This window comes from Crotalus tigris, unplaced genomic scaffold (genome assembly GCF_016545835.1).
Source record: "Crotalus tigris isolate CLP2741 ecotype Arizona unplaced genomic scaffold, ASM1654583v1 scf7180000021160.8983255:1529534, whole genome shotgun sequence".
In the NCBI taxonomy this organism is placed as follows: Eukaryota; Metazoa; Chordata; class Lepidosauria; order Squamata; family Viperidae; genus Crotalus; species Crotalus tigris.
In genome coordinates, this window is record NW_024098373.1 from 1,301,194 (window position 1) to 1,325,000 (window position 23,807).

The 23,807-nt window shown below is 45.1% G+C and overlaps 1 protein-coding gene across 4 annotated transcripts in view; it reads left to right on the forward strand.

The window, feature by feature from the left end:
* Positions 1 to 23,807, forward strand: part of GATA3 (GATA binding protein 3) — a 92,541-nt gene that overhangs the window by 15,071 nt on the left and 53,663 nt on the right. The window contains exons 2-4 of one of the 4 annotated variants that reach the window (XM_039369524.1): positions 10,132 to 10,551; positions 11,148 to 11,891; positions 19,631 to 20,167. In XM_039369524.1, the coding sequence (XP_039225458.1) occupies positions 11,651 to 11,891; positions 19,631 to 20,167 (778 nt within the window). In that variant the 5' untranslated portion in view covers positions 10,132 to 10,551; positions 11,148 to 11,650. Of the gene's footprint in view, positions 1 to 9,835; positions 10,552 to 11,147; positions 11,892 to 19,630; positions 20,168 to 23,807 lie in introns of those variants that run through there. The other 3 variants (XM_039369527.1, XM_039369526.1, XM_039369525.1) reach the window with 3 other exon arrangements.

The window sequence follows — 23,807 nt, forward strand, 5'->3', positions numbered from 1 at the left end:
TTTGGTCTGATAATGTGAAGTCCTGCCTATTTCAAAAATAGCTGCAATTTTAAGGAAGGTTTGGAAGAATGAAGTTTTGTAAACGGGCTGGACGTTTGTGTGGAGTCTGGAAATTGTCCCCTATCTGTCTCCCTTCTCCCTGTCTGCCACCCCCCCCCCACCTTCAGCCCCAGTGTAGCTGTGTTAACGCCAGGCTTATATTTGGGTTGCCAAACTTCACTGGCGATTAAATAACAAGAAGGAGAGGCATGCAATTTGCAGACTTTGCTGCCAAGTTACAGTGCTTAAAATTTGCTAGCTCCGTTCTAAAAGCTCCAGCTAGAAAGTGAAATAGGATTGCACCCATTAGTTAAAACCTAGCCAGCTGTATGATGTTCCAAGCTGAGTTAATATTAATCTTGGGTGTGAATCCAGGAAATAGCACTGGCAATAGCACTTAGACTTATATACCGCTTCATAGTGCTTTACAGCCCTCTCTAAGCGGTTTATAGAATTGGCTTGTTGTCCCCCAACAATCTGGGTCCTCGTTCTCCCTGACTTTGGAGGGATGGAAGGCTGAGTCAAAAGGAAATAATTCAGGAACCAAAGGATGTTTATTTTTATTCTGACAGTGCATTCATTGTCTAAGATGGCTGACTTGCTAGGTATCCCGTTTGAAACTTCAATGTTTGATCCATCTGTAAAAATCCTCCTTGCACGCTCCAGTGTCCCCCATGAATGTGCTTTTGTCCATCCATCATGGATGCCAAAACAGCTTTGGATCCATTCAGATGTTCCCTGCCAGTTTTTCCCCCCTGGAACTAAGCAAGTAGGATTCCCTTACATACATGAGCTGTAGTTCACATTAAAGTAACTGCTTCCTCTATCCCAGGGGGTCTTCAAACAGGGCCCTTTTATGACTAGTGGACTTCAACTCCCAGAATTCCTCAGCCAGGCACGCTGGCTGAGGAATTCTGGGAGTTGAAGTCCACCAGTCATAAAAGAGCCCAGTTTGAAGACCCCTGGTCTATCCCCTCTAGTGAGACCCTTTGGCCTGAAGGTCTAGGACAGGGGTAGACAACCTTGGCTCTTTTATGACTCATGGACTTCAACTCCCAGAATTCCTGAGCCAGCATGGCTCAGCTTGGAAACCTCTCCCTTTCCCCTCAGCATGGCTGGCTCAGGAATTCTGGGAGTTGAAGTCCACAAGTCATAAAAGAGCCAAGGTTGCCAACCCCTGGCCTAAGTCTTCCTGTTCTAAGCGGTGAGCTTCCTAGACCAGGGGTAGGCAATGTTGGCTCTTTTATGAGGCGTGGACTTCAACTCCCAGAATGCCTGAGCCAGCATGGCTCAGCTTGGAAACCTCTCCCTTTCCTCTCAGCATGGCTGGCTAAGGAATTCTGGGAGTTGAAGTCCACAGGTCTTAAAGCAGCCACGCTTGGCTACCCCTGTTCTAAAGGAAACCCCAGTTGTGTGTTTACACATCACAGGAAGCTCGGGTTTCTAGGTCGCCATATCCTCAGGTCCAAGCACAACGCCTTGAAGTGTAACAGGCTGAACTGGTTGAACATGTTGAGTTATAAACCCTGCCACTCCATTTGGGCTCGGCCCAATATGTTGGGCAAACCCAATCACCACATTCAATACGACTTACTCCCAGGAAGCCCTCGTTATTTTGCAAGCGCAAAAAATCCCCCTCGTGGTCTGGGTTCACACAGCACATGGTCTCCTCAACCAGAGTTTGTTGAAGAATTGGCTTGCTTAAGCTGCCATGCCTGATTCTGCACTAAGTCACCCGGTGGCCGTCTTCACACGGCATGCTTAACCTGGCATGCATGATCCTGCATTAAATCCTCCCGAGAGAGCTATTTCGATTTACAGACCATGATGGCAGGATTAATTGATGATAATCAAGGGTTTCTTAACTAAGCCACACAATGTCAACTATTAAACAAATCACCACTATTAAACAAACCACCTTAAACAAACCACTTTATTAGAGATTTCTGGACATAAGCTAGCCAGCTATACTTTAATCCAGGGGTCTTCAAACCTGGCCCTTTTATGACTTGTGGACTTCAACTCCCAGAATTCCTCAGCCAGCCTCCATTTTGTTTGTTAGATTTAAGATAGGGGGTCTTCAAACTTGGCCCTTTTATTACTTGTGGACTTCAACTCCCAGAATTCCTCAGCCAGACTCCATTTTGTTTGTTAGATTTAAGACAGGGTTCTTCAAACTTGGCCTTTTTATGACTGGTGGATTTCAACTCCCAGAATTCCTCAGCCAGCATGCCTGGCTGAGGAATTCTGGGATTTGAAGTCCACCAGTCATAAAAGGACCAAGTTTGAAGACCCCTGTTTTAATGAAATGTATTGTCTCTGCTGTGTGGTCAGTTTCTCCTTTAGTCTTTTGGAAACCCTCAAATAGAGCAAGTTTAAAAAAAATGGCTAACTTTTAGTAAATGGTTCTGTTGCACAATATACCGAAAGTAGAAGGGCTTGAATCTTGCCGTTGGGTAAAGTAAACCCTTACTTGTTGCCCCCCCCCTCCCTGTTTAGTGAGATCTGCTTCTGAGTTGATGCCTGCAGGATTTTAAGAAAAGCAAAATGGAACTACCGGCCTAAACATCTATGGAGATTGTCAGTTCTCCAGGTCGTGGTGGTCTCAAAGATGCTTTTTCAAGAGGCCACTGGACTTTCTTGTTTTTCTTTGAAGACCTTTCGCTTCTCATCCAGGAAGCTTCTGTGAATCCCCACCATCCAGTCAAGAGCTGAAGAAGCTTCTTGGATGAGAAGCGAAACGTCTTCAAAGGGCAAACAAGAAAGTCCAGTGGCCTGTTGGACAAAACCACCTTGGGGACGGCCAGCCTAAAGCAATTCCCTTTGGTTACTCTAGAGTAAACCAGAGACCAGTCATACAGACATATCAATTTAGAATCAAGATCACATGAAGTATTAATACCACTCTACAATGCCTTGGTAAGGCCACACTTGGAATACGGCATCCAGTTTTGGTCACCACGATGTAAAAAAGATGTTGAGACTCTAGAAAGAGTACAGAGAAGAGCAACAAAGATGATTAGGGGACTGGAGGCTAAAGCATATAAGGAACGGTTGCTAGAATTGGGTATGTCTAGTTTAACGAAGAGAAGGACAAGGGGGTACATGATAGCAGTGTTCCAATATCTCAGGGGCTGCCATAAAGAAGAGGGAGTCAAGCTATTTTCCAAAGCACCTGAAGGCAGGATGGAAACTAATCAAGGAGAGAAGCAACCTAGAACTAAGGAGAAATTTCCTGACAGTGAGAACAATTAATCAGTGGAACAGCCTGCCTCCAGAAGCAGTAAATGCTCCAACACTGGAAGTTTTTAAGAAGAGACTGGACAGCCATTTGTCCAAAATGGTGTAGAGTTTCCTGTCTGAGCAGGGGGTTGGACTAGATGACCTCCAAGGTCCCTTCCAACTTTACTACTACTACTACTACTACTACTACTACTACTACTACTACTACTATTTAAATGGTGGGAAATGCCGCTTGAGGTGAAACATCCCTGTAAAAACGAGGGTGGAGGGACCGGAGGGCAGAGTTGAAAACTAAAGAGTTGAAAACGATATTGTGATATTGTCGCTGCTGGCCTGCCCTCCATCGGGTTTATTGTGCAAAGAGCTGCACATTTTCTCAGGGAATAATAACCAATTTGAGAAAGAATGCTTTCGGGGGATATGAGCTTTTATTGGAAAACGATGAGGTTTTTTTTTTTTTTTTTTTAATCTTCCAACTGCAACCACAAGTAGAGTTTGACAGTGCTGTGTTGTAAAGGACAAGGCGTTGTAAGCAATTCTTTTTTTTTTTTTTTAAAGTTCTGTCGGCAACAGTTCTCCTCCTCTTAGTAACCACTTTGAAAATTAAACTGGGAAGCTGATAGAGCTTATCCTGAAAGACAGGTTAACAGTCCCCGGGTGCCTGTAGGTTTTTAGGAACCAAACTATTCAGGTTCAGCCTTAATACGGTAGAAGAGAAATCAAGAAACTGTACTTGGCCTCATGGTTTGGTTCACACAACCTGCTAACATCCAGGGCTACATTTTCCTCAAGCTGCTGAACTGCGAAGCTACTCACCTTCCTTGAACGAAAAGACTTCAGGGAATTTGAGGTAGCATTAAAAAAAAAAAGGAAAAAAAAAAAAGGGAACCTGAATGATCACACAGCGTGCCTAACCAGTCCCAGCAAACCGCCTTTGTACACCTTTGGTTGGGTTTTAATCTTGATTAGCCTTTTGTGGCTTGGGGTGTTGTGTGAACCCAGCCCATGTAATTAATTTATGATTCAGTTTAGGACTGCGTTAATTTGGGAAATGGCTTACTTTAATAAAGGAGTGAAGCTCGTTGTGTAACACGGCTGTTGAATAGCGAATTTTAATAACCCTCTTTTGACTCGGAGCGTCAGAAATAGACCGTCCAGCTTGGGAGAAGAAATAGCACTGGTATAATCCTGTTTTTGGTTTGACTTCAAGGAAGGTTGCGACATCTACTTTGCAAAAATCCTGATAATCGTTAGGGGGGAGGGAGATATGACCAAATCGTAACTCTTCGGTGCCTTCTAGTAGTCCCTCAGAGTTTTGCAGACCAGATCTAGCAGTCTTACTTCATCTTGGTCCCTTGAGGGATTAATCCAGGTGTGAAGAAGATAAAAACTTTGAGGGGCTCCAGAGACCAAAACCTAGGACAGAGGTCTTCAAACTTGGCCCTTTTATGACTTGTGGACTTCAACTCCCAGAATTCCTCAGTCAGCCTCCATTTTGTTTGTTAGATTTAAGACAGAGGTCTTCAAACTTGGCCCTTTTATGCCTTGTGGACTTCAACTCCCAGAATGTCTCAGCCAGGCACACTGGCTGAGGAATTCTGGGAGTTGAAGTCCACAAGTCAAGGGGTCTTCAAACTTACTTGACCCTTTTATAACTGGTGGACTTCAACTCCCAGAATTCCTCTGGCTGAGGAATTCTGGGAGTTGAAGTCCACCAGTCATAAAAGGGCCAAGTTTGAAGACCCCTGACTTAGGAGGTTGAAAAGATGGTTGAGGTTAACTTAGGGAAGAAACTATGAACTGATCTGAGACCCATTCCCAAATATTAGAAAGGTGGTGATGAAAGTATGGACTCCTTTATCTTCTGCTCCACTAGACTAGAGAACAAGACCCCAACTAAAAGATCGAAGGAAGTTTGCGGGGAACATTCTAATGGTGGGAACTGTGTCGCAGTGATGGATCTTTGATAACATTAAGAGACATAAACTAACTACATTGTAGCTTCATATGTTCTTCAAGTCCAGACAGCGTGGTGACTACATGGATCAGGATTGGGGCCAAGCTTAGGAAACTGGGTCATTGGACTTAAATCGTAGTTCAGCTTATCCTGGACACATGATGGATGCAAACATAGACTAGACTATTGGGCCACTGCTTTTTTAAAAAAAATCAATCTGCAGTCTACATGCCTATTCTGAGTTAACTTTCATGCAGACCTCTTGAATCTATCATATGCCTCTTTCCAAATGCATGCAAGTTCCTTGTCTCTGGGGGAAAAAATGGTCTGTTCCTTTCTTTCCAAGGATTCAGAATACAAGCTGAAATGATCCCAGTGTAGTTTCACCTCCATTGGACCCACTGAGGTCTTCACTACAGCACACCGATTCTTTTTCTCACTGTGTGCCTACCAGATTCATAGGTAGGATTCACACAAGACTCTAAACCCTGGTTATCAAACCCCAATACCTGCATTCATGTAGACTGTGATGCCCAAAGAAAGGGACCCCATCACAGTTTACTGCAGGGCTGTCCAACCTTGGGAATTTTAAAACTTGTGGGCTTCGACTCCCAGAATTCCTCAGCCATCATAGCTTCAACCTTGAAGACTTGCGGATTTCAACTCTCAGAATTCTGGGAGTTGAAGTCCACAAGTCTTCATGTGCCTGAGGTTAGACACCCCTGGTATACTGGGATGTCCTGGTTCACAAGACACGCTAAACCACAAAATATAGCCCCATCACTTCAGCGTGGCCTACCTTGTGATGCTCAGCCGCTTGTGTTCTCTTGAAATGTACAAATGAAAGAAAGAAATCAAAACTCTGTTCTCCATTTTATGACCAGGCAGAGCTGGTAGGAATTTTTCCACCAAGAACTTCAGAGGAATGTTCTTTGCAGGTGGTCAATGTTGTGTTAGAGTTGGACTGACTTTTTCAGCCGTTTCCTCCCCCCCTCTCCTTCACAGACAGACAGGCAGATGGACTTCCATCCCTTTGACCCTGGATGGATGGGGCCTCTCTGAAACCAGCAACTTATTGGTCAAGTTCAGGGGTCTTCAAACTTGGCCCTTTTAGGACTTGTGGACTTCAACTCCCAGAATTCCTCAGCCAGGCACGCATCCAGCTCAGCCTCTCCACCCCCCCCCAAATTTCCTTGCTATCTCACCTGTGGCAAAGGTGGGATTTTTTTTACGTGTTTCTCAACTTTCTCTACAAAATGAATTAAAAGAGAATTTCACTCGCCTCCAGGAATGGATGAATATATCCTTCAGCTTAGACCGTAAAAAAGGAAGGAGACTGAGATAGGGTTAGCTGACTCCCTGGCTGTGTTTGCACAACATTCTAAATTTCACTACGGCTTATTAAATATATGGTTTGTCCCAAAGGGGCTTTTGCCAAAAGCCAAATGGGTTGTTTTTTTGTTTTTTGTTTGGAAACATTTCTACTCACCCAAGAAGCTTCTTCAGTTCTTCTACTACAGTTCTACTCCTTGGATGAGAAGTGAGAAATGTTTTCAAACTAAAAAACCCCAAAGAATGTCCAATTGCCTTTTGGGAAAAAAAAAAGCATCTTTGGGATAACCATGATCTGGATGACTGAGAATCTCCAGACATTAAATATGGTTTATTCAATAAAGTCGTAACTGCTTGAGGTTCACTCTTACAGTAAGCCACAAAACAGAAGCCATTTAAGGTTAGCTTGTTGTGTAAATGCACTCCCGGGTTTGAATGGTTCCCCCCCTCCTCTGCCCCCCCCCCCCAGGATTGGGAAGCAGTCTCTCCATTTGCACACGTTGGTACGATTTTACTCCTTGTTCTCACAACGGTGCTAAAAATTAGAAAGCGTTCATGTTTTGGTATTTGAGAAAAGAGGGACGCATGTTTCTTTTCTGAACTGGCTGTCCAAGTACATCATAAATGGAATTTTCCAGGGAAAAAAGTAGTGTGAGAGAGAAAAACGAGACATGTTCCTTAATTAGATGTTGTGATTTATGCATTTCAGAAGCCTCCAGATTATAGCATTTAACCGAGTTTGCCTGCAGCTTTGAGCGTAGGCAAAGTTTTCCAGTGACCAATTTTGTTTAAATATTCTTAAACTTATTTTGTTTTTTAAGAAGGGGGAGGAACATTCCGTAAAACAATCTGAAAGAAACGTGTAGTGTTGGAAAGCCAGCCTCCCATTAATTGCCCTTTTTGGTTTGTACACAGACTCAAAATCCATCGGGGTTAAATCATCCCATCTTTATTTTGTTCAATTAATCAATTGCCAAGTCCAGATCAGCACGATAGAATCAAAGCTTCTGCTGATTTTATTTTGCAGATTTAAATCTGGGAGCAATTCTTTCATAAGATGTATGTTTGTGGAACTAGGAAAAGGGCAAGAAAAAAAATGCATTTTTATTTATTTTTTTACTGGGTACAGACTGAAAGAGAAAATGTCCACCGAAGCATTTGACCGTACGTTTTGGAATAAAGCAGGGCGGGAAATAAAATCCAATTGAGACGAGTAACAGCCTTGCTTGCCACGATGACTTGCACGTCGTGGTTTTAAAACTTGTGAAGTTTTAGGGCAACGAAGGACAATCGAATTGGGTCTTTGCGCATCCCGGGAGCCCGCATGATTCAGGCTAGCTAGGTTCATCTCCCAAAACCAGATCGAAAGGTAGATCTTTTGACAGCAACGTAACCTCAGAAATGATTGAAGGCGAAACTTCTAGCTTGTTCTGTCTTAAACTAAAGGCAGGACACTCCGCAAAGCGTCACGGGCTACGTGTGAATGTGTTCTAATCAGGATCTTTTAAAGTAGCCAAGGACTGATAAATCGATTCAAGAGGTAAAGTCGCGGGATACACGCCGTTCAGAAAAAATAAAATAAATAAATCTACGAATCCTCGTTTCTTTGCGCGATACGAGCGCGCAGCAACCGCGAGCGAGGCCAAGCGTCCGATCCAAAGCCAGTTGCGCGGGGGCCCGGGGGGAGCGGCCATCGAGCAGTTCCCCCCCCTCTCCGTCCATTCCTTATTTAAATCGATCTCCCATTAGATCCCCTTTTGAAACGCACGTGCCTTTTCGGCTTGCCTCTTGGTAATCCTAATCCCGTCCTCCAAATTCAAGATCCCTCTTTTAAAAAAAAAATAATAATTGTGCGAATTAAGTTTAAAAAATAAATAAATAAAAAAAGGGGAGGGGGGAGAGGAACCCTTTGCTGCCCTTGGAAAAGCGGGGCGCCTCCCGCGCCTGAATGAGCCACTAGGGGATGCAATGGCTCAATGGACAGAACGTTGAGAGTAGTTAAAAGTTCGAACGCGGGGCGAGCAGCCAATCGCCGAAGGCTTTCGGCGAGCCGAGGACGCCGATTGGCTGCGAAAGTATCCACTCGTCGCTTTTCTCTCGCCACTCTCCCTTTCCCAAAGTCAGCGGCGGCTTCTCCTTAAAGGGGCTTTAAAAACTGGAGCGCCTTCAATTCTGTCCCGCTTAGACGGCGGGGGAGCCTTACGGGGAATAATCCGGGTTGGCAGCAAAGTCCCCCCCCCCGTGTTGTACCCACGACCCGTGAACGTTCATTCAAACGCTGGCCGCAAGTGAGAGAACCCGCCAGACGCCTCATTTCCCCCTTCTTTTAAGGGGCAACTAACCCATTGTTTTAAATTCCCTCTCCACCTGCTTTCCTAAATTTTTTTTTCCGGGTTTGAATTCGGTTAATTCGTGTGTGTGTGTGTGTGTGTGTATGTGTGTGTATGTGTCCCTCCACCTGCTTTCCTAATTTTTTTCCGGGTTTGAATTCGGTTAATTCGTGTGTGTGTGTGTGTGTGTGTGTGTGTGTGTGTGTGTGTGTGTGTGTGTTTAGTAAGGAAGCCCACTAGATGTTTCAACCGGGTCTAAACGCCCCACCCGCACGCACAGATCTCTTTTTCCTAGCGCAACCACATCATCCCTCGACTTAACGCCCGTTGTACATCTAATTTCCTCTGAAATGGCAAATTTGGGGGGGGGGGAGAAAGTGTTTGCAGCCCCGTGCTGGATGTGTGCGCCCGCGCGCGCGTTTGGGAAAGGAGTGCTCCTTAAAAATAAATAAAAGGAAAGGAAAAAAAATGCGGATAAAATCTTTCTCCCCCCCCGCTTAAATTTCTCTCTTTCTCTCCCCCCCCCCGCCCTCCGCCTGGTGGTGATTAACTCTTTCTCAAGTTTGGCAATCCTGCGCAATCTTTCCGCCCCAGGTAGGAGTGGGAGGAATAGAGACGCTGTTTGTTGCGAGGGGAGGGGGGGGGCGGGAAGAAGAGAAGAGGGAAGGGGGACCGGCCGCCGTTTGCTTCCTCCCCCCTCCCCTTGTTCAAGGACAGGCCCCTCCCCGCCGATGGTACGGGAACCTCCTTAAGTTGCGTCTCGCCACAGCTGTCTCTTAATGCGGAGCCTGCTGGCGCCATCCTGATTCTTTCAGAAATAAAGCCTTCCCTTAAAAAAAAAAAAAAAAAAAAGAGCGAGAGAGGGAGAGAAGGAAGGAAGGAAGGAAGGAAGGAAGGAAGGAAGGAAGGAAGGAAGGAAGGAAGGAAGGAAGGAAGGGGGAGGGAGGGAGAGAGAGAGAGGGAGAGAGAGAGAGAGAGAGAGAGAGGTGGAGGTGTGGAGGAGGAGGCAGTGAAAGAAGCCAATTTGAGCTGGCCGATTATTTCTTCTCCTCTGCAACTTTTTCTCCCGGCACTGCCTTTTTCTATGCCCCATTATTTTATTTTATTTTTATTTATTTTTTTTTTTAAAAAAACCCGCTGTCCTTTCGCCTTTGCCCCTCCCTCCTGCTTTGCTCTCTCCCCCCCACCCTTTTATTTCATTTTATTTTTCTCTCTCCCCCTTTGCTCCAGTTGCATTCAAAATGATACTCGCGAGCGAGGAGCCCCGGCCAACTCCGAACTTCTTCTGCTGAGCAACCGCGCGCCTCTCTTCCGCGCACGCCTTTTTTTTTTTTTTTTTTAAATTTTTTTTGCAGCTTTCCCGGTCAACGAAATGAAGAGTCGCTCAGCGGAGTAACTGCCACAGTCCCGGCTGCCAAGCGCGCCCCCCGGGCTCCCTCCGTCGCTCCTCCGGCCGCAAGCGCGTCGGAAGAGCCCCCCCTCCCTCCGACCCTTGCCCAGCGCCCAGCCGGGCAGCTGCCAGCTCCGGCCTCCGTTTTGGAAGCCCGGCGCGGCGCAGCTCGCATTTGCGCTCGCGCGCCGATCCCCGGGGCTCCGAACAGCCGGCGGATTCCGAAAGCGAAAGGTCGTTTCCCCCCCCTGCGCCGAGAGGTGAGTCGGCCGGAATTTGGGGGTTCTAGCGCCGCGCAAGTTTGCAGGATTTGCCCGATTTTACGGGACATTTTTTTTTTTGTGTGTGTGCAAAGGATCGCTTTGGCGTTTCTAACCCTTTTCTTTCTTTCTTTCTTTCTTTCTTTCTTTCTTTCTTTCTTTCTTTCTTTCTTTCTTTCTTTCTTTCTTTCTTTCTTTCTTTCTTTCTTTCTCTCTCTTTTCCTTCCTTCCTTCCTTCCTTCCTTTCTTCTCTTTCGCTTTCTTTCTCTTCCTTCCTTTTTCTTTCTTTCTTTCTTTCTTTCTTTCTTTCTTTCTTTCTTTCTTTCTTTCTTTCTCTCTCTCTCTCTCTCTCTCTCTCTCTCTTTCTTTCTTCTCTTTCTTTCTCTCTCTTTCTCTCTTTCTCTCTCTTTTCCTTCCTTCCTTCCTTCCTTTCTTTCTTTCTTTCTTTCTTTCTTTCTTTCTTTCTTCTCTTTCTCTTTCTTTCTTTCTTTCTTTCTTTCTCTCTCTCTCTTTTTCTCTCCCTCCTTCCTTCCTTCCTTCCTTCCTTCCTTCCTTCCTTCCTTCCTTCCTTCCTTCCTTCCTTCTCTTCTTCGCAGGTGATCCGTGAAAGGGAAGCAGACAGTGCCGGATCCGGGGGGGAAGGCGGCACTTGGCGGCGGCGGCGGCGGCTGGAGAAGAATTTCTGCCGGTGACTTTTCCGGGCTCTCTCGTTCTCCTTCCCCCTCGTCCTCCTCCTCCTCCCTTCGCTCCGGTTTGGAGAGAGGAAAAAAAAAAAAGAGGCGTTTATTCGAAGCAACAACCCCCCACACGCCCCTCCGGCGCTTTTCCCTGCGGAGAGACCTTGCAGACTTCCATCTGCCCGCGCCGGTTTTTTCGGATCTCCGCTTAAGACGAACTTTCAGACAAACTTCGTTCAAGTGAAAGTCTAGTTTTTCTCTCCCCCCCCCCGCGTCCCGGACTCGGTTGTCTTTTTTTTTTCTTTTTTCCTCCCCCTTTTTTTCCTTTCCTTTTTTGGGGGGGGGGCACGGGGGCGAGGGCCGCGAAGAAGCCGTAGGTTCTCCACCTGGTCACCGCGCCTGGTCATCCCGCGGAGGACAGCATGGAAGTTACCACGGATCAACCCCGCTGGGTCAGCCATCACCACCCGGCCGTTCTGAACGGCCAGCACCCGGATTCCCACCACCCAGGACTCAGCCACTCGTACATGGACCCCACGCAGTACCCTCTGGCCGAGGAAATGGATGTACTTTTTAATATCGACGGGCAGGGCAACCACGTGCCTTCCTACTACAGCAACTCGGTGCGGGCCACGGTGCAGCGGTACCCCCCGACCCATCACGGTGAGTGCCCTGGCGGGGATAATGTGTGTTGTGTGTGCGTGTGAGTGTAGAAACCAGCGGGGCTTGCCTTGGCTCTTCATTTCCTTTCAGATCTGCCCTCCCCAACCTGCTACTTTTGACAGCCAGCAAAAAAAAGAAAAGAAAAGAAAAGAAAAAAGGCAGAAAAAAAACCCCTCCGGAAACCGAGCGGAGGGATGTGTGTGTGTGTGTGTGTGTGTGTGTGTTTGTAGGTGAGAGAGCGAGGGTGCGTTTTTCCTCTCTTGCCTTTTGCACGCTTAGGTTTTCCGCGCTGCAGGTTCGGCGGGCCGAGCAACAAAACCATTCTGCAAAAAGGCTTGTAAAGGCCGAAGTGATTTAACCCAGCGAAATTATTATTATTATTATTTGCTGAGCTAGATCGCGTCGCAGCTCCCCCCACCTCTTGTTACTTAGGTGTAAGAGTGCAGGTCTGTGCCTATGTTGTGTATAGCATGTTTTAAATGTGGGTCAGGTATGTGTACGCTTGGAGAGGAAGGAACTCAATTTCATTTTTAATGGGTGCTGTTGTGCCCACAGGAAAAAAATGACAATAAAGGTTATTTAATCTAATCTGTCTTCCTCCCCCCCACCACTTCCCCGGGCCCATCTTTACCGGGTCAATGAAAGAAATTGGGGTCTTTCAACCTGGGCTTAGGGCCGGGTCGAGTTCACACGACTTACTGACTCCAGCTCACGGCTGAATGAACCGATTGGGCAAAACCCACCACCCACAACAACTGTGTTTAAGCTCCTCAAACTTGGCGTACTGTTGTACCAATTCGTTCTTCCATCAGACTAAGGACGTGGAGTGGATCTCCTTTCCCCGCTTTTGGGTGGTGTCGATCCGATGGAGAACGAACACAAATTCTCCTTTTCCTGCCTCGGAAGATTGTCCGCAAGGACCGATTAGGCCAAAACAGAATTGCGGGCAAGCTGGTTCCTCCACACCAGATTTCAGTCCAGTTTCCTCTGAAAGGTTTCCAGGCAGTGAGGACCAACCCCTGAACTTCTGAATTCGGCCTTGTTTAAGAGAGAAAAAAAAGCAAATACCCTGGGTTTGTAAAGTCCTCTCTAACCAGGTTAGCGACAGCCAGGCCCCTAAAAGAATCTGGAAGGGTTTCCTTCCAAACTTGCACGTGTTTTAACTAGACTAGAACGGAATTGGGTGGCTTGTAGGCAGACATGGGCTCAACAAGCTGTGATGAACCAGCCTTAACTATGGTTGGTTGAGCACCGCATGCTTTAGGACCGCTGGGATGGCCCAGGGTTTTAACCCAACATTAGGAAAAGGCCTGTTGAGTGAATCGCACTATCTATCCAGTAACCTCGGTGTCCGTAAAGAAACTTAATAACAATGCCAAAGGAGAAAAAAAAAAATCCAGAATTAGCATCTGGACATGCTGGACAGGCTGGGCAGTGGAAAATGCATCTCATATTATGCTATGCAAATCTTCTAAAAGTTAATTCCAGAAAAGAGAGAGACACACAGAGAGAGAATTGCCGGATGTATGGAACTAAAATGAAACCTTTCCCAGAAAAAGTTGGAACTTAGACAATGCACCTCATTCCATGCCTGAGCTACGAATATTCTGCTTTTATTGGTATGGAATTAAAGTCGTCAAGGGAAGCAGAATAATTTATTCTCCTGTAGGTCTGTGTTCCATTAGCTTGGGAAATCCTGGCTGCTATATTTATATCCCCAAAAGCCAGCTTCTTAGGATTTAGCCAAAGTTTCTACTCACACTGGGCAGTTTTGGGGAAATCACACAATCTTCTTCCTGATAGGGGCTTCTAAAGGTCGCTCAGATATGATTAGGGTGTGTGTGATATTAATTTCAGGATAACCTCAGGGCTCTTGAATTCATAAATACTTTTTAACTGTGCTTCCCCTTGCAAAACCCCACACCTTTGCAAGTTTTACTCAGAAGCAAACCCCAACACCAGTGCTTCCTGTCTAGCTGAACGAAATCTTAACTCAGGCGATTTAGCCTAGCAATTCTTTTAAAAAACGAGGAGAACCCAAACAATTTAACTTTTGTCTCCGTTTTTTTTTTTTTGAGCGAGCAGGTGGCTTTAAAGTTTGATTCTCTCCCCCCCCCCTTTTAGTTTCCTTTTAAGATTTAAACCTTAGGTCTTTCTCCTCCAGGTCTGAAGCTCTATTTTACTTTACCAGCATTCAAAGCTAGAAGGAATTTGTGCCTGTTTGTTTTTTTTCTTAAAAAGGCTGAAAATGTAAACGGGGACCACGTTAGACATTAATTCTACTCTCTCTTTCCTGTCCACTTGCTTTTTTTTGGGGGGGGGCTTCCAAAAGGGCTTTTCAACTGTTCCCCAAATTAGAAATTAAGCTGGGTGTGGGCTGAGGGGAGAGGGGAGGAAAAATAAACCCAAGAGATATTCAGAATATAATGTGCTAGTTAAAGGCAGTGGGAGAACGGAGCCTTCCTCACAACACCTACAGTCCTGCAATTGAGCAACCAAAATTAACCCCTGATTAGTAATTGCCTGGGTCATTATTAGACTTTTCACTGTGTCTTACAAAATGTAATTAGTTCTTCCCGCCCTTTCCTTTCAACTCCGCAAGCCATTGCTTTGATCTGCCAGGAGTAGGAATGGCATCCTGGTTGTGTGTGTGTGTGTGTGTGTGTGTGTGTTTCTTCAGGTGAGGATTAAACAAGATGGCATGCCTCAAATGCTGCTAATAGGGCATGCTACATTGTTACTAAAAAAAAATCGATCATTTTATTACTATTTTTATTTCTAAAAAAAGAAAAGTCTGGTTTTTTTTTTTAAGTTCCACAAGCAGATCAAGTCTGGGGCTTTTTCTTTAGATACCCACCAGAATAACAGAGTTAGAAGGGACCTTTTGAGGTCACCTAGCCCAACCCCCTGCTCAGGCAGGAAACCCTATACCATTTCGGACAAATGACTGTCCAGTTTCTTCTTAAAAACTTCCAGTGTTGGAGCAGTCACCGCTTCTGGAGGCAGGTTGTTCCACTGGTTATTTGTCCTCATTGTCAGGAAGTTTCTCCTTAGTTCCAGGTTGCTTCTCTCCTTGATCAGTTTCCATCCGTTGCTTCTTGTCCTGCCTTCAGGGGCTTTGGAGAATAGCTTGACTCCCTCTTTTTTGTGGCAGCCCTACAGATATTGGAACACTGTTATGGTGTAATCCCTAGTCCCTATTTTCATTAAACTAGACATATCCAATTCCTGCAACCATTCTCCGTATTGTTTAGCCTTCAGGTCCCTAATCATCAGTTTGATCCCTGTTTCAAACTGGATTCCCAATGCAAGGAAAAAAAAAAGATATGGATTGAGGCCGGTTTGAATTTATGTTTGATTTCAGTAGAGTTGGCAATCAAAATAAATTTGTTGCGGACTGGGATCCATTTATTGGGGAGCCAAAATAAAAAAAACAAAAGTCTAAATGAAGAGAAATAGGCTTTTTCTCCACTGCCCTTGAAAGAAGGATTTTATTTTATCAGACCAGATAAGAAGGAAAGTAATTCCCCAAATCAATAATCTTAGAAGCCTGGACTTAAAAGGAAAAAAAATGGTTTTCCAAACAATCCAGCCATTAATTTAAAAAAAAAAATGAGGCTTGTCTTTCTATTCTCTTTCCTCTTCTTAGAGGAATAATGAATTATTATTAATTGTGTTGATGTGTGTTTGATTCCAGCCCTATTCTGCCAGTCTTTTTAACTTGCAAAAAAAAAATTAAACATAAATTTAAATGGATTGGGAGGCAGTTTGCATATCAGGATTATGTTGGGGGGGGGAGGGGAGAAGAAGAGAGATGGTTGAAATGAAGGGGTTTTCCTGTCCCAAAGGCTGGCTAGTTGAGGTTGACTAGGAAGATCAGAGGCCTCTTAAATATTTCAGCCAGAGCTTGAAGGAGTCCTGAGTAGGGGTGAAAATTCAAAGGGCTTACTTCTAAGTAAATGCATACCTTCAGCTTGGATGGAGCAGTTGGTCTCCTTTTAGGAAACACACACACACACACAAATCTACCCCTCGGGTTTTTGAAAGAAATGGATTGCCTTTTTTTTTTTTTTTTGCAAAATTCTGATAATTTTTGATCATTTCATCCCAATTGGTTTGTGAAGAGTTAAAGGCCCTTAATGGGGCTTACTTCAGAGTAGACATGCACACATGTTTTCTAAAAGTGGCATTGAAAAAATTACTTTTCTCTCCGTGATCCGATACTGTAAATATTGATTTGACATTATTATTTATTTAAATTTATTTGTCGTCCATCTCGCCACTTGGGGGAGGGGTGTCTGAAGGTGATTGGGTCCAGCAGTGATGGAATCACGTGTGGATGCTGCATTCACACAACACCTTTAACCTGGTTCCTGGGCTAACCCGCTCCTTGGCTCCTTGCAATACATCAATGGCCCATGCATTCAACTGGGCCAGTTCAGTTGCTGAGTTCATAACTCACTGGATTAAATGCATTGTGCGAAGGCAGCTCCCGTGGCTGGAAATTGGAAGGGTGAATTTTATATGGAGGCCGCCACCCAAGAGCCTTAAGGCCATGATGCCTTTAATTCGACCCCAACACTAAGTTAAACCAACTTAGCTGGTTTTGCTGCATTTTAGACCCCAGTGCGATCAGGAGCTGCATTTTACGCAGGTCAGGTTGCATTTGGAGAGAATTCACGGTGGCTTTCCGAAAAGTAGAATTGAGTCAAGAATTGAAAATTTCCCCTTCTTTTCAAGACCTGCACCCCAATTGTGGGAGACTTGATGAATCCCTTTTTGGTGTTTCCTGGACTTTCACCCAGAAAAGTGAGGAGGGGGGCTTCAGATTACAAGATGACTTTGCGGGTGCATCACAATCCTAAAGCTGCTGAGTGAATCCCCACGAGATCAGTCAGATTTGCTTCTGTCTGTCTGTCTGTCTGTCTAGGGACTGTTTCTGGAGAGTAAAGTGTACTACTTTTCCATCTTGATAGCTCTACCTCGGATCTGGCAGGCGGCTATGGAGCCAAGAGGGAGCTTAATCCTTATAGTTGAGGACCAGCCTTTAAATTTAACCCCCTGCCCTAAGAGGAAAGCAGATTGGGCCCCAAATTAAGAGTGGGACAAATATTTTGCCCTGTAAAACTCAGAGCCCGGGGGCCTGGATCCCTGTAAGTGTTGATTAAGGGGCCAAGGAATTGATGGGAGCAGGGATTAAGCCAAGGAGAATGGGAATTCAAATGGAAGCGGCAGCCAGCAAATGGTGCTTTTAACCTGTTTCCTTGGATTTCAGATAAAATTACTAAGAATATCACTTTTTTTCCTCCCCTCCTTTCAGCTTTCTTTCTAAGCCAGAACGTTTCTTGAAGTCTAGTTTGTTGGGCAGTCTTTCTAACTCTAATGATCACCCAAAAAGCATCCTCAACGTCTTTGAAAAACAGTGGAATTTGCTTTGAAGAAATTTAGATATTCCCCCCCCCCCTACATAGGCTGTGATGGAAATCGGCAATGTTTTCAGAGGAATCAGCCCTTCCTGCTTAAGGATGTGATTCAAAGCAAAAAAAAAAAAAAAAAAATCACCTCCTTGAATACGTAGTGTCAATTTCTGAGTAAAAATATTATTTGTGGGATGTGGCATGCATATTGATTAGGTGGTTAATTCCACAGAATTAAATAGTTCTCGACAGATATTCAAAATCGGAGCAGTAAACAGGTTAGGTTTTTATTCAGGTCTAGCTTCTGAAGTATATTAAAACAGCAGTTTCTCTCTTCTTTATTTAAAATATTTGTATAGTCACCTATATTTTATCAAGCTCTGGCTGGCTGACAGCCAACTTTTCATCCATACAACTTCTCAATATTTAGGCTAGCTTTCCAAGGAGTTTGGAGCCCTGACTTGGCAAATCTTAAGACCAGATAACTAGGAATTAGCTTGTTTATTCCAGTAAATCATACCTTCAGTTTATGAATTGAAGGAATGAGTACTGTATAGAAAAAATGTATCCATAGGACAAAGTGGAATCTGTATAAGTTTACTAAGAAATAGTTGCCCAGCTTATTTATTTGAATTTTCACAGCCTGTCCTCAGATAGTTTAACACATTTTCTTCCAGCTAAATGATCTTCGGAAATTCAGTTATTTTCACAAATAGTTCCTTATCCCATAAATATATTTATTGTATTAGATGTTGTTCTTTCTTTTCTACATTGGCTTTGACAGAAAGCCATTCCAAGCAAGGGAATTGAAAAGTGGAGGGGTTGGGTTATTTTTCAGTAAGGAGAGTTATAAAACTTTCTCTCTTTTTTTGCAGAAAAAAAAAAAGATAGGGATTACGGCTCATATATGCAAAGGGCTGAATTTGATTTCTAAAGCTTTTATCCCAGAAATGAATCTCATATTTGTAGCTACTAAATTCTGGCTAGGACACGGTTTATTTGGAGTATCAGAAAACAGCAATTGGATGGGTCTCTTGTTTTTATTTTCTTGTTTTGTTTTTATTTTCTAGCATCTTTTATCATGCTAGTTTGCTTTGTGTGCGTAAGCGTACACTCTGAGCGAGATTGTTTAGCTCCTGGGGCCTCGTCCCAGATTCTCCAGATACAAGGAACTATGATACCCATCTTCCTCAGCTGGTAGGGACAGGGTGACAAGATGGGGATTATACTTCCAGAGAGGTGTAGATTATATGGGGATTGTGACGATGGGAAAATTCAGGAAACTTTTAAGATATCCCACAAATGATATAGCCAACAAACGTGGTGAGGAACTTGAGCATCTTCTGCGCTGTAGGACTGTGACACCTGTTCAGCATCCCCATACATAGTCAGGCAGAAACCCTTCCCCACAAAGCTTGTATTCCAATATGGCTGTCCATGAACTTAGCAGGATGATTTGGCATAGGAACAGTGAAGTTGGCGTGGCTAATTTTTGCAATGCTATAGTCAGAAAAAAGCTTCTTCTCTCTTCTTTGTGGGCTTGTGGGTGCCAAAATTACACGCGCAGAGGTAAACTAGCAGCCTTTGTGGCGGTCCCTGGTGCTCTCTGAGTATGCCTACTTTCTTGCAGACGTTTCATTACCCAACTAGGTAACATGATCAGTGCTCACGGTTTGCTCTCTTGTTGATGTACAGGGGGACCCTTCCCCAGGTTTACCCCACTTAAGGAACTGCCAGATCTTTGTATGAAGCAGTAGTCTATCGGGGAAGCACGAAGAATACTCCCACCAATACTATATAAACAGAGAGCAAACTCTACTTTGTTCTGATGATGTTACCTAGTTGGGTCATGAAAGGTCTTGAAAGAAAATAGACAAGCTCAAAGAGCATCAACAGCACTGAAAAAAGTGACATGCCCCTTTTTCATATGTACAACCAGGGCAGCATGCCTGTGGTCACGTGATCAAAATACAGATTCTTGCATAGTGACCATGGGCTCACGTGATCCCCTTTGGCGACCTTCCAGCAAGCAAAATCAAATGGGAGGAGCCAGATTCCCTTAACAACCCCATTGCTAAATGAACAATGCAGCGTTTCACTTAACGACGGTTCATAAAGTGGGGGAAAATCTCACTTAGCACCCGTCTTGCTTGGCGATGGTCATATTGGGCTCCATTGCGGTTGAAAGGCGAGGACTTCCTGCGTTGGGTTGCCTCTTTGGGACGTTTTATGCATTGGGTTCTTTACCGGATCTTCTCCCGAAGCCGGTTCAGGAGACGCCCACTTAACGGAGGCCTCCTTTGTCTTCTTCTGTTCTGGCAGGTAGCCAGGTGTGTCGCCCACCTTTGCTGCACGGCTCTCTCCCCTGGCTGGATGGGAGCAAAGCTTTGGGAAGCCACCACGGAGCTGCACCATGGAACCTGAGTCCGTTCTCCAAAGCGCCCATCCATCACAGCTCACCGGGACCTCTTTCGGTCTACCCACCGGCCTCTACCTCCACTCTGTCTGCGGGCCACTCCAGCCCCCATCTTTTCACTTTCCCACCGACCCCTCCGAAAGATGTGTCTCCAGATCCTTCCATCTCCACCCCGGGCTCCACGGGGTCCAGCCGTCAAGAAGAGAAGGAGTGCATTAAATACCAGGTGTCTTTGGCCGAAACGATGAAGCTGGAATCCTCTCATTCTCGGAGCAACATGGCGTCCCTCGGAGGCGCGTCGTCTTCTGGCCATCATCCAATCGCCACTTATCCTTCCTACGTTCCTGAATACGGCTCTGGACTTTTCCCCCCGAGCAGCCTCCTTGGGGGGTCACCCACTGGATTTGGGTGCAAATCCAGACCCAAGGCCCGTTCCAGTACAGGTAGAGTCCATCAAGGTTTCTTTCTGGCTTGGAAGGGGAGGGTGGGGAAGAAGGAGATTGGAGGTTGCTTCAGGACTAGAGACATGTTATCAGCGTAATGGAAGTCACGTTTTCATTTTTTTTTTTTAAGGGTTAGGGGAGCTGCCACAAAGGAAGATCAGAGCCACTGGAACAGTGTTTCTCAACCTTGACCATTTTAAGGCATGTGGACTTCAACTCCCAGAATTCCACAGCCAGCAATGCTGGCTGTGGAATTCTGGGAGTTGAAGTCCACATGCCTTAAAATGGTCAAGGTTGAGAAACACTGCACTGGAAGATCAGACAGGAGGTTAAACGGGTGCCTCAGAATCTGCTTTGTTCCCAACCCCACTTGGGTTTTATACCATCAGGAAGTGAGTTTGTTTCAGAGAACAAAGATTCTGGAGTGTCTGTTTGACCTTCTGGGTTTGTCAACCATGGTTTAGGGCTGAGGAACATGTCCTCAGTCTCGCTCAAGAAACCAGCATTCGACAAACGGCGGATATGTGATGCTGGCCCATGTTATGACACCTTTCTAGGTTCTGATAGAACAGTGGTTCTCAACCTTTTTAATGCCGTGACCCCCAACCGGTCGTAAGTCGAGGACTACTCAACCGGTCGTAAGTCGAGGACTACTCAACTGGTGCAGCACCGTTTGCAGAATGGGACTTTTGGCGGGCTCAGCAGGGCAGAGACAGCCTGGACCATTCCTATTGGCTTTGGAAAGCCAATAGAATTAGACTCTATTCAAGAGAATCTATTCTATTGGCTTTCAAAAGCCAATAGAATAAAAGGGAGTAGCACAGCTAAGGAAAAGGGGGGAAAAAATGGCGGACTGTGTTGTTTGGTGACCCCCGTGAAATGGTCGCTCGACCCCAAATGGGGTCCCGACCCACAGGTTGAGAACCACTGTGATAGAATCTTGATTGATTTATTTGTATCCCGTTTTTAATATTTTTACAAATAAATCGAGGGGGTGAGCATACCTAATACTCTTTTTCCTCCTCTATTTTCCCTACAACAACCCGATGAGGTGGGTTGGGCTGAGGGTGTGTGACTCGTCCAAAGTCACCCAGCTGCCTTTCATCCCTAAGGCGGGACTAGAACTCACAATCTTTTGATCATTGACTCAAACTCACCCAGCCATCTTTCATCGCTAAGGTGGGACTAGAACTTAGGATCTCTTGGGGATTGGCCCAAAGCCACCCACCCACCTTTCATCTCTAAGATAGGACTAGAACTCAGGATCTCTTGGTGATTGGCCCAAAGAAACCCAGCCGGCTTTCATGGCTAAGGTAGGACTAGAACTCACGATCTCCTGGTTTCTAGCCTTGTGCCTTAATCACTTAAGCGCCTTAACCCAAAATGGCTCTCATGCAGCAATGTTTTGTGCGTTGTGACATCCTTGCACCGATTACCTAATTTTCCTCACTTGTGTCAGTTGCACAATGAGGAAGATGATGTCACTTGCTCTTCTTGGATGCCGAAGGAGCACACTACCACGTGAGAACTGGGAGTTCCAGAAGTAGAAGCTAAACCTTTCCCAACCGGGTTGGGAAAGCAAAGGAAATCTTATTTGAGGAAATGCCTGTCTGCCTAGGTCAGGGCTAGGCAACCTGGGCTCTTTTATGACTCGTGGACTTCAACTCCCAGAATTCCTGAGCCAGCATAGGGGAACTATGGCCCCTTCATGACTGGTGGACTTCAACTCCCAGAATTCCTGAGCAAGCCTGGCTCAGCTTGGAAACCTCTCCCTTTCCCCTCAGCATGGCTGGCTCAGGAATTCTGGGAGTTGAAGTCCATGAGTCATAAAAGAGTCAAGGTTGCTTACCCCTGGCCTAGGTTATGACTGTTTATTGAGTGACCATTCGAAGTTATGACGGGGCTGAAAAAAAGTGACATGATTGGTCCTCACACTTACGACGGTTGCAGCATCTGCATGGTCACATGACTGCAGTTTGGGTGCTGGGCATTTTACGATGGCTGCAGGATCATGTGACATCCATTTGCAAATTCCCAGACAGTTTCCAACAAGCAAAGTGAACGGGGGGGAGGAGTTGAATTAGTGGAACAATTGCATGATTCGCTTAACGACTGTGGCATAAGTCATAAAAGTGAGTGGGACTCACTTAATGACTGCATTGTTCAGTGATAGAATTTGCAGTCCCAATTGTGGTTATAAGCATAATGGCTTCTGCCCTCTAAAATGATATTCCCTGACAATTTATACTGATTTTTTTATTTTATTTTTTTATTTTGCAAATTGTTCAGGATTTGGTTGTTCTCATGGGCTAGGATGGTGATTAAGCCTTTTGGATTTTTGATTCTGTCTCGCGGTCAGCTGTATTTTTTCTTCTTCTTTGGCTATATGTTCTCTCTTTAATTTTTTTTCTCCTTTTAAATTTTATTTCCTTCAAAAAAAAAGTTAATTTTTAAAAACATTTTAATTTTTTAAATTGGAAACCGCCTCGTGGCTGCGAAGTTGAGTGGCCTTGAAACTGAAAAATGAAATAAAATGTAATAGTATTTCTCCTGATGATTCGACAAATCTTCTGCTTACACCAGGGTGTTAAAGATAATCAATGTGAGGATATAATTTGTGATTTGCAGTTATTTCCATTCTTCGCTTTGCAGGAAATAGGATTCCTCTGAACAGACTTGGAAAATGGAATAAGATTCAGCTTGCAAGGAGTTTTTGCTAGGTGCTCTTATAATAGGCAAATAAACCCTTTGTTGAGAGGGATCTCTAGTCCTGATGTAATCGAAGCCAAGGAAAATATTGTATTTGTCTAAGGTAATTTAGGATAGGATCCAGATAAGCTAGAGAGTCCCCCATTCACAGTCAAAGTCCCACAGCCAACTTCATATGTAAGGCGAAACTAGAACTCACTGTCTCCTGGTGATTGGCCTAAAAACTTACCCAACTGGCTTTCATGCCTAAGGCACAATTTGAACTCACTGTCTTCTGATGATTGGTTCAAAGTCACCCATCTGGTCTTCATGTCTAAGGCAGGACTAGAACTCAACATCTCCTGGTGATTGATCCAAAGTCACCCAGCTGGCTTTCATGCCTAAGGCGGGACTAGAACTCACCGTCTCCTGGTGAGTGATCCAAAGTCACCCAGTTGGTTTTCATGCCTAAGTAATAGTAGTAAAGTTGGAAGGGACCTTGGAGGTCATCTAGTCCAACCCCCTGCTCAGGCAGGAAACCCTACACCATTTCGGACAAATGGCTGTCCAGTCTCTTCTTAAAAACTTCCAGTGTTGGAGCGGGATTAGAACTCACAGTCTCCTGGTGAGTGATCCAAAGTCACCCAGTTGGTTTTCATGCCTAAGGCGGGACTAGAACTCACCGTCTCCTGGTGAGTGATCCAAAATCACCCAGTTGGTTTTCATGCCTAAGGCGGGACTAGAACTCACCGTCTCCTGGTGATTTACCCAAAGTCACCCAGTTGGTTTTCATGCCTAAGGCGGGACTAGAACTCACCGTCTCCTGGTGATTTACCCAAAGTCAACCAGTTGGTTTTATGCCTAAGGCGGGACTAGAACTCACCGTCTCCTGGTGATTTACCCAAAGTCACCCAGTTGGTTTTATGCCTAAGGCGGGACTAGAACTCACTTA